The 10121-nt window shown below is 49.8% G+C and overlaps 1 protein-coding gene across 4 annotated transcripts in view; it reads left to right on the top strand.

Moving 5' to 3' along the window:
• The window catches only part of sycp1 (synaptonemal complex protein 1), a 24101-nt gene extending 14014 nt beyond the window's left edge, over positions 1 to 10087 (top strand). For 3 of the 4 annotated variants that reach the window (XM_057846697.1, XM_057846699.1, XM_057846698.1), the window contains 17 exons: positions 1100 to 1181; positions 1261 to 1323; positions 1389 to 1448; positions 1519 to 1581; positions 1674 to 1790; positions 1858 to 1968; positions 7805 to 7897; positions 7976 to 8041; positions 8110 to 8196; positions 8287 to 8358; positions 8469 to 8555; positions 8643 to 8732; positions 8806 to 8859; positions 8925 to 9002; positions 9068 to 9175; positions 9247 to 9312; positions 9390 to 10087. In XM_057846697.1, the coding sequence (XP_057702680.1) occupies positions 1100 to 1181; positions 1261 to 1323; positions 1389 to 1448; positions 1519 to 1581; positions 1674 to 1790; positions 1858 to 1968; positions 7805 to 7897; positions 7976 to 8041; positions 8110 to 8196; positions 8287 to 8358; positions 8469 to 8555; positions 8643 to 8732; positions 8806 to 8859; positions 8925 to 9002; positions 9068 to 9175; positions 9247 to 9312; positions 9390 to 9518 (1426 nt within the window). In that variant the 3' untranslated portion in view covers positions 9519 to 10087. The remainder of the gene's footprint in view (positions 1 to 1099; positions 1182 to 1260; positions 1324 to 1388; positions 1449 to 1518; positions 1582 to 1673; positions 1791 to 1857; positions 1969 to 7804; positions 7898 to 7975; positions 8042 to 8109; positions 8197 to 8286; positions 8359 to 8468; positions 8556 to 8642; positions 8733 to 8805; positions 8860 to 8924; positions 9003 to 9067; positions 9176 to 9246; positions 9313 to 9389) is intronic. The other variant, XM_057846700.1, reaches the window with a different exon arrangement.
• The last annotated feature ends 34 nt before the right edge of the window (positions 10088 to 10121 follow it).

The following is a 10121-nucleotide window of genomic DNA, read 5'->3' as shown; positions in this document are numbered from 1 at the left end:
AGCCTCTTACAGAAGATGGCTGGTCTGAGTCCTGTCCTCCTCCTCTTTTTGTCCATAGTTATTGCGTGCGTGCGCGTGTGTGTTTAAAAAAAATCTGACTTTATAATGTTACTTTAAATGTGTTTTAATTGTATCTTCAATAAATGTGCATTCTTTTGTCAAACGCACTTAGTCATTGAGGTTAAATTTGATGTTCAGTGCTTCATTTATTTAATATTATTCAATATTATCTAAATACTGGGTGCGCGAAAAGTATTAATTTTCAGTTGAAATGGCATTAAAAAAGGTCTTAAAAGTCTTAAATTTAGATTTATCAATCCTGGGGGGACCCTGTAATCATATGTCAACTGTGTGATTAATCATGATTAATCACACCTCCCTCGGGATGAATAAAGTTGCTCTTCAGGAAAAAAAAATCTAGGAAAATACTATAATTGACTTAAAATGTGTTTTCAGATGAAATGTATGACGTATGAATGAATTAATACTTAACCAAATAGAGTTTTAAAATTTTATTTAACAACTCAGCTCGTTTGAAATAAAATAAATTGTCAGTATTATACAGAAAAGAGATTAACAGATTAAAGTGCCTCAGACTAACAATGTGGCTCAAGTACCGTTTGGCATATTGCCCAAAATTAACTGCCAACTTAAAGAGCAGACAACCACAATACAGTAACAATAGCTAGTGTTTCAAAAAATGTGTAAACAACTTGTCTGTTAAATTAAACATTTCACACAAATAAATGTAGCATTTGCAGTTTTACACTAAATGGCCTGAAAGCTGTGTGAGATTTAGAAAAAGAATAATAATTTGTCATTTTTTTGAAACAGGCCTTTCTAATATTTTCAAGTGGGAGAACTTGCACGATTAGTGGTAGACTACTTATTTGCCCCACTGTATACTGTATGTAATTTCCCTACTCTGCCGTGACACAGAATTTTAGGGCTCCCCCACCTGTCAATCCCACTTTAACCACTGATTACATGGATTTATTATGGTCTTTGGGAGGAGTAATCGCCCAAGGGTGAAAACTGTGTTATAAATTCTGAATTTGGTGTTTGAGTCTAGATATTAATATAATTGTGTATTTTATAGGATAGAAGTCTCTACGATGCAAAGCCTAACTCAAGGACAGTGTCAAGAGATTGAGAAGTTGCTTAAAAAAATGGAAGATAAAGTAGGTACATTGGCTGAAGCTTGGCAGGTATTTTCTTTATTGATCTTAACATGTCTGTCACCATCATGTCTTTGTGTAGTATGAGGATTTGCAGGAGAAGGTCAAACAAGCAGAACGGCAGCTGAAAGCTGCAGAAGCAAAGGTGACGTTTGCTATTATTAATGTTCTCACTTTATGACAACTAATAAAACATTGTTTGTATTTTAGTGCTCCTCCGTCAAGAACAAAATTGGGTGTTATCGTAAAGCAGGCGAATACCAGAAGGAGGTTTGATGATGAGGCGTTAGATCATCCGACGTTTTTCGGCACAGTTCAGCTTCTCATTTGTGTATTTCAGGTTAAAACGCTTAAGATCCAAATAGAAAAAGAGTTGGGGAGAAACATTCAGCTTGAAAAAAAGGTGATTATGGTTGCTTTTGTTTTGTTCGTGTCATAGTAAACTACTATGGAAAATCAAACGTGCATTCAATGCACGGTTGACTCTGTCTTCAGATGACCAGTCTGAACGAGGAGTCGCGCATTATGAAAATAAAGCTTGAGGAAAAAATACAGAAGCTGCATGAAGAGTTTCAAGCTAAGTCTTCACTTGCAGATGAGCTTGACAATGAGGTTACCACACGCCATATTTTGAATGCATAACAATATGAAAGTAATAAAATGACTGTTTTGCCCACAGATAAAAGAGCTGCGATTAACAACAGCTGAAGCTGTGAAGAGCAAAGAGGACGCTGAGCTCAATTGTGAACACAAAACAGCAGATGTGGTCGCACTGATGGAAAAACACAAAGTAAGCTTTTCATCTTAGAGGTGACTCCCTGCATGCTATAGCTTTAACCCAATTCAGGATCTTAACAATCAGAGTGTGCATTTGAAGGCCAGTTACGTCACAAGACTGCGCAAAGGCCTATTCCAATCCAATAAAACGAAAGTTACGTAGGTAACTACGGTTCTATTTCATCCCTGCTGACTGCCAGAGGCAGTGCTGTAAGCACTGAATGATCCCTTCGCGCATGCGCAGTGCGAGTAATAATACCAACATTGTCACCTATGACCCCAGGTTGACCCCTTAAAAAACAAAGCAAAGGTATAACTTCTGGTGTCAACCTAGATGCCGTCCCTACAGAATCTTCTCGCGTGGTCACGAGGATTCTGAGTGACCGAATGCTCTTGGGGTCATTCGGGATTCATAGATCCGTAGTTACCTACGTAACTTTCGTTCTATTTCATCCCAGCTGACCGCCAGAGGCGGTGCTGTAAGCACTGAATGACCAATACCAGCGGGGTCACGAAGAATCCCCAACACAAACTGCATAGGGATCCGAAGACCACGCCCAGTGGGCGGGAGGAGGTGACATTAAAAATTAGTAAACCCCGAAGAAGGAGCCAGGCCCTGACCATGAGGTAGCAGCCACTCCCTCGAGGCAGCCCAGGAAGCAGCAATGCCCCAGGCAAAATGACAGCACGTCCCAGATGGCAGGGGGCGTCTGATAAGAGCAACAATTGGATCCACGACCCAACGAGGGAGGCGCTGCCTGCAGAGGGCAGATCCCCTGCCAAGAACCCCATAGCAGGCAAAAAGGCGTGAAGACCCATGAAAACCCGTCACAGAGTCCCCACAAAACCCCAGGGCCCCGGCCGGGCATAACAGCCCCGGCCCGACACCGCCCACCAAAAATAAGCAAGGTGTAAAAGGCCGAACGCAGTACGAGTCAGCCAACACTCAGGGCACAAAGGCAACGCCAGGCCACAGCGCGACACCCGAGCCCCCAAAGTGCAAAAACATGCACGACGGCCAACCGAGTGCGCGAGCAACACGCCGACACGCCAAGCAGAGGCAACGGTCAGCGGGAACGGCGCCTAGTGGGCTACCCACAGAGGGCCGGTCGCAGCCAAAGGCTAGAAGGGGGGCGGCACAACAGCCGAGCACCGACCGCAGACCCCAAACTGGGGCACGAGGACACCACCGGGGCAGAGCCGCAGGGCCCCCATGAGGAAAAGAGAGACCAGGCTGTGGCTCCCTACAGAGCCACCAGAGACCCTGGCGAGAGGAGCAGAGAATGCAGCAGCTCAGACCTTGAGGGGGGGTGTAGAACGACCCAATCAAGGAGAGGCAGCAACAAGTCTAGAACAATGGGGACAAAACAGCACACATCCCCACGGCCCGCACGCCACGCTACAAACAACCACCACCGACCAGTATACTGAAGCCAGATGGAGGGCGTCCAAAAGCGTCCATCAGACGGAAACCGAGCAGCCGCCAATCAGCGAGCCGGTCACCACCAGCGGCCAGACACGCCGGCGGAGACGGCGAGGACCGGGACGTGACACCAGGTCCCCAACTGGGACAGCAGGGGAGGCCATAAAAATCGCCGAAAGACGGCCAAAAAAGGAGCCACAGGCTGCAACAAGTGCCCCTCCACCAGGACCCTCAGAAGCGGCAGCCAGACCAGAGGGAGAGGCAGCCGGGAGTGTGCCCAGCGCGTCCCGACTGAGCGGGCCGGAGCGCACCCTACAGAAAACCAGAGAGGGCAGTGGTTCGACTCCTGGGAGACTAAGAGAACGACCCCAACCCGCCGAACACACACCAAAAGTGTGCACCACACCGGGACGGAGGCTCCAGACCCCCGGTGGTAGACTACGGCGGGATAGGGCACCGGCAAACAGAACATCAGGCCGGGAAGAAACGAGGCCAGCAGCCCCGCAAGGGGAGGGGCCAGCCACACAAGAGACTAACAGACCCCGTGCCCCCGGCGAACAGCACAGTGCACCACGGCGGCATTGTCCGTCCGCACAGCACAAACCACCCCCGCAGGCACGGGCAAAAAATGCCCGAGAGCAAGGTGAGCTGCAAGCAGCCCCAGCACATCGCTGTGAACGGCGCGGCCCCGTACAGCCCAGCAGCCCCAAGCAGCCCAGCGCTGCCAACAGCATCCCATCTCGAGCGACCGGCACCGCAGTGACCAAATTGTGCCGGACAGGAGCCATACCCAACGGTACGCCCTACCTCAGGTGGACACCGTTCTGTCAAGGCAACCTCGAACCGGCGGGAGACACCGAGCCTCCGGTGAGGAGCCGTACGGCAACCAGGCGAAAGCCGGTCAGCCACCGTAGCAGGGGGCGCAATAAAAGAAGACCCGGGGGTACGACTGCAGAGAAGGATGCCAACACGCCCCTAAGCCGCAGGAAGGCCACACACTGGCACACCCGATCAACCCAAAAACACAAGAGGAGGCGCAGAGCGTCCACCCCCACGGGACAACGGAGGAGCCAACATGGCCACCACGTCCATAGATATCCCAAGGAAGGCCACCCGCCGAGAGGGGAACAAGCAAAACAGCCCCAAATCGACCCAGATGCCCCAGTGAGCCACGTGGGCAAGAACAACGGCCCTATTGGCGCACGCCCAAGCGCGCGATGGCGCACACACCAGCCAGTCGTCGAGGCATGGTAGAATCCACACGCCCGCCGGCTGGAGGGGAGACAGACACACTCCCACGAAATAGGCGAACACCCTTCGGGGAAAGAGTGAGGCCAATGGGGAGAATCCTGAACCGCCAGAGGCGAACCACGAAAGCAAGGCAGAGAAACCGCCCGCGGCGAGGAGGAATGGTCACACAAAGCCGGCGTCCCACGGGCCCACAGAAGAGAACCACTCCCCCGGGCGGCCACCCGCAGAGGTAAACATGCGGAACGGGCAAGCCCGAGGAGCCACAGGCTCGATGCCCAGATCCAGAGCCATCACCCGGCCACGACTGAAGCCACCCTGACCCGGTGGTCCACAGGGGGCCAGCGAGGAACAGTGGCACGGACCCGTGAGACAAGGCGGCTACCACCCAGGGGATCGAAACACGATCAGCCTAGGAACCGAGCCGCCGGCGGGAAAACCGATGGCCAGCCTACTGGCCTCAGTCCCGCCCCCCAGCTGTGAAGAGGCCAGGGGGGGCGGCGGGCCAAAACTGCCCGCGCCTGACGCGGAGGCAAGCGGGCAGGGGTACAAAAGGAATCAGCCGAACGACAGGAGGCCGCCGGGGACCCCCGCCCCCAACAGGGGAAAGGCGCGCCGAACGACAATGACAAAACGCAGCAGAGGGACCCACAGGGCCACCCGCAGGAGTGGCGCCCCGACGCAGGCACGACAGCCGATGCCTGGCTGTACGGGCCGCAAAAGGCCAACCCCAAGGGGAAACCACGGCAGAGCCGAAAAGACGGCCGGGTACAACCGGAATGCCATGGAGCGTCCCCGGACAGCCCCACCCAGGGGGGAACGAGCGCGGCAAACCCGGCTAAAAGCCAGAACGAGGCAGGGGGCGGACACGCGCAAGGCCGCGCCGCCGAAGCCCACCGCTGGGGCATCAACACGACCCTCGGCTAGGGCGCCGAGAGGCCAGAATAAGGCGAGCTAGGAAAGCACCGACGCACGCAGCCGGGGCCGATGGCAGCGCACAACAGTACGAAAACACCCCCCAGGGGACAATGAGCGACGCAATAGCAAGGCCAACACCCGCCATGCGGTCCATGCCGACAGCAGCCAAGACCATGCACAGCCGCCAGAGCGCGGCCAACAGCTGAGAACAGCGAGAGAGCAGCAGGAACACACCAACCAGCCCGGAGTTCCCCCACAAAGGCAGCCGAAACAGGGACAGAAAAACCTGAAGCGGTCCGCCGGTGCCGAAAGCGCCCGTCGGCGCTGAAGCAGGCCGTCGAGGCGAATCCAGCCGCAGACATGCCAACGCGCTGCGCAGCACCGCCAGCCCAGAAATGTCGGGGGAACCAGCAACAAGCCCCGCGAGGAGGAAGAAGCGCCGAGCACCAAAGACGCAACGCCTGACCACACATGTCATTATGGAACAGGGAAGCAGAACCGCCAGAGGCTGCCCAACAACAGAGGCAAGCAGCAGGGGGGGCAGCCCGCACCAACCCCCACAGTCACCGCCGGGGCCAGGGGAATGCCTGCCATAGGCAGACGCAACATTGAAGGGGGCCCAGGCCCCCGCCAGTGCGGAAGCCAGTTCCGCCCCTGAAAAATGGGCGACGGACAGGGAGGAAGCCACCCCGGAGCAAGCCCACAGCTGCAAACCCCACGCAAGAAACGTCAGACAGGTCACGGCACGGCACGCCGAACACTAGTCCGGGGCGTCACACGACCCAAGGAGGGAGCCACATGCAACACACAGGGAGAGCCCTCCACGGCCAACGCGATCGCGTTGACAATAGCTGAGGGAAGGGGGCGCGAACGCCACCTGCTCAGAAAGCGCAGCCAGGCCAGCGATATCGCCAACCCACGACACCGACCGCAAGAAGCGACGGGAATCGACCAAACACCGTGAAAGCCAGCTGAGGGAAGGTGGCGCAAACGCCACCTGCACAGCAAGCGCAGCCAGTCCAGCGAGATCGCAAACCCACGACACCAACCGCAAGAAGCAGCGGGAATCGAGGTAACGCCGTGAAAGCCCGCGCACAGCCAAAAGGCTAAGCAAGCGGCTACAGTAACCAGTGAGGCGGACGACAGCGCCGCCCCCGGAACACACGCCGGCGGCGAAAAAAGAAACAGGCGAACGCAGCCGGCAGCCACGCAAGCGGTGAGCCAGCAAGCGGGAACGAGCGAGGCGGGCGACAGCGCCGACCCCGGAACACGTGCCTGCGGGGAAAAAGAAACAGGCGAACGCAGCCGGCGGCCACGCAGCGGTGAGCCAGCCGGGATCACTCACCCAATGCCCTCAGCCGGGAGAGGGATCGCAAACGAAGCCGTCACCAGCACGGGCTGTCAGCGGCACGGGCAGTCATTCGCTCCAACGAGGAAGTACATAAACTCCACATGGCCGGATCGCTACCAAAGTGACGCAGCCTAAGGAGGGCGAATCCAACTCGCAGCTCCGACACACAGTCAAGAAGGCTTTACGCGACACAAACAACAAGGTAGCAACTGCCACGCGAGAAGAAAAAAGGGACGGCATCTAGGTTGACACCTGAAGTTATACCTTTGCAGGGGGTCAACCTGGGGTCACAGGTGACAATGTTGGTATTATTACTCGCACTGCGCCTGCGCAAAGGGATCATTCAGTGCTTACAGCACCGCCTCTGGCGGTCAGCAGGGATGAAATAGACCTCGGAGGATGAGCTTTACCCGTTCTCATGATTGGCCTTGCCAATTTGAGCTGATTTTGGAGGACACAACGGTAGCACACTCAGCAAATACCCATATTCCACAATCCGGCTAGAAGAAATCATTTTAAATGGCAGCATCTACTACGGACATGTCTTATAAATAAAAGTATTCGATCATATTTTTACTGTACGGTTTTTACTCATTTGATCGTCCAAAGCCATTTATTAAAACAAAACCCCAAAATTCAAAATGCACTTTTACTGTTTAGACATGGTTAGCTTGACACGATAAAAATGTTTGAGGTTCAGCTGTTGCATCATAAGTTTATATAATTTTAATATACATTATTTGATGTAAAAGGAAAATTCATTTTATTTTTTAAATGATGCAAGCAGAAAATACACCGAAGGCTAGACTGTCTCATTGGGTTAGCAGCAGGAGAATCCTCTGTGCAGACCCTGAATTGGCACACAACTTATGAATGCACATTCAAAAACATCCTCTATTTTGTCCTTAGAGCCAATATGACCTCGCGGTCAAGGAAAAGGATGCAGAACTTGACGAAAGGAAGAAAAGTGAAACAGAGGCGCTCGGCAGCAGGAAGTCACTGGTACTGACGATTTAAACAAGATCTGTTAAAAAAAAAAAAAAAAAAGAATAACCTAAAAACTGAAAATATCTTAAATAGGAGCTCGAGGTCACCAACCTTAAGGCAGAAAACAGTCAACTGAAGCAGCAACTCCTGACTGAGAAGGTGTTGTATTATAAATGCATTTTACTCTTGGATTACAGTTGCTAAACTATTGTGTTCTTTACTACCAGGATAATTTTCAGAAGGAGTTAAGTGATGTGAAGAAGGAATTGTCATCATTTAAAACAGATCAGCTGTCCCAACAAAGGAACAAATTGGTATGAAGTCCATTCATGAGACAAACACAGGAGCAAATATTACCTCATTCATTTTGATACTGTACATGTACCTGATTGTGTACCTATTAGGAAAGTGCTGTCAACACAAATGAAAAAGGGAGGGCTTCTAAGAAATACGTGTTTGACTTTGATCACACCAAGGTCTGTAGAAGTCTACTGGTATATAAAGCAATAATGAAAAAGCCTCAACAAGTCAGTAATTTTTCTTTTATATATATATCCATTTAAACTTGTATTTTCTTTACTGCCAGGATACCTTTCAGAAGGAGTTAAGTGATGTTAAGAAGGAATTGTCATCGCTTAAATCATCTTTGTCTTCCCAAGAAACCAACAAAACGGTACACAGTACATTCATGACACGAATATACAAGCAGTCCTCCCTTTATAAATTTCCATCCATGTACCTGAGTGTGTGTACCATCTAGGTCAGTGCCATCAACACCAATAATAAAGGGAGACACACGGATACACCAAAAACTAGAGCTGCAAAGATGAACGTGTTTGACTTCGTTAAGGTCTGTAGAAGAAACCTGATCTATTTACATACTGTCACCATCACAATGTAACATTTGGAACATATATATGTAGGAATTAGACTTTGAATCCTCAAGCCCATCAAGTAAAAGAACACAGAAGAACAAGGTAGAACCCCGATTGGTTCATTTCACATGAATCTTGCTTATCAGTAAATCAACTTTCAAATCAAGCTCAAGGACCTCCGTCTTGAAGACTTTGCTACACCGACAAGTAGGACAAAGAGGGCTGGAAAGGCAGACAAAATCCAAGTAATTGAGCAGTTCAACCGTCAAGGTGGACTCTTCAACGTGCTGATGTATTGTCTGTTTTACAGAGCTTCAGAATAAGGACGCCCCCTGTTGCTGAAAAGCAAGACAGATGGGGGAAGAGACCCATGGAGGTGAAGCCCAAGACTTACAGCCCTGATCCAAACAATATTTTGGTGAAAATATTTGTAACTCAACAGCACTACGTCATGATTAAGTGTTATTAATATCTTTCTGGTTTGGACAGAGTTTTGAAACCACGTCGGCAACCCATCGCTCTATTCCATCGTTTAAATCTAACAGATTCAAAAAGGTAAAGTAAATGATCTAAATGTTTAAGAATTATTATTCCTTTTAAAAACTGACATTGCATTTTTAACCCACCTGCAGAGCCCCTCATCCATTAAGCCACCCGCAAACTCAAAGTTCGCGGCCATGAAGAGGATTCGTGATGCTGGCTGGACCGCTACTGTTGACACTGACAAAAAAAGGAAAAAGACTCGCGACATCTTTGCATAAGTTTGCAGGGGAAAAACTATAAGACACAGTTCTCTGTTCTAACTTTAATGAGCAAATATCTTTGGTGGTAATGGGAAAATAACGGTGTTATAAGTGAAGCGGTGAGTAAAGCGGTTCAGGGTGTATTGCCATAAGCATAGGAGTAAAAAAAATTACAGTAATTTAGGTTGTAGTAGTAGAAGTCAAAGATTGGGAGTGTAAAGGTCATAGTTTTATTGTGTAGCAGCCATTGTTTGATGTTGTGGTCATAATTTGAAATATCCAGAATGTATGCTGTTGCAATAGTTTGCTATTGTATTATTATTACATACTGTTAGTCAATATTGAAGTAATGATAGTAGTGTGCAAAGACTGGGATTCACAATAGTGTATTTTACTACTCGTTATTTCTGTGATTATTTGCATGCGTTCAGAGTTCGGTAAATAAACAAAACAAACTGTCCAAATTTGTGTAATCAAATGTGAACTGTACACCTCTCAAGTTCAGTGAGAGAAATCAAAGAAGGAATGCAAAACTGAAGACAAAAAAAAAAATGTTGAATAGCATGAAAAGCTGACAATAAATGAAAATTCACAATACAGTTTATCTTAAATATCAAATCT

This window comes from Corythoichthys intestinalis, chromosome 9, assembly GCF_030265065.1.
Source record: "Corythoichthys intestinalis isolate RoL2023-P3 chromosome 9, ASM3026506v1, whole genome shotgun sequence".
Classification (NCBI taxonomy): Eukaryota; Metazoa; Chordata; class Actinopteri; order Syngnathiformes; family Syngnathidae; genus Corythoichthys; species Corythoichthys intestinalis.
Note: the sequence above shows the minus strand (reverse complement) of the source record. Positions and strands in the feature narration are given on the sequence as shown.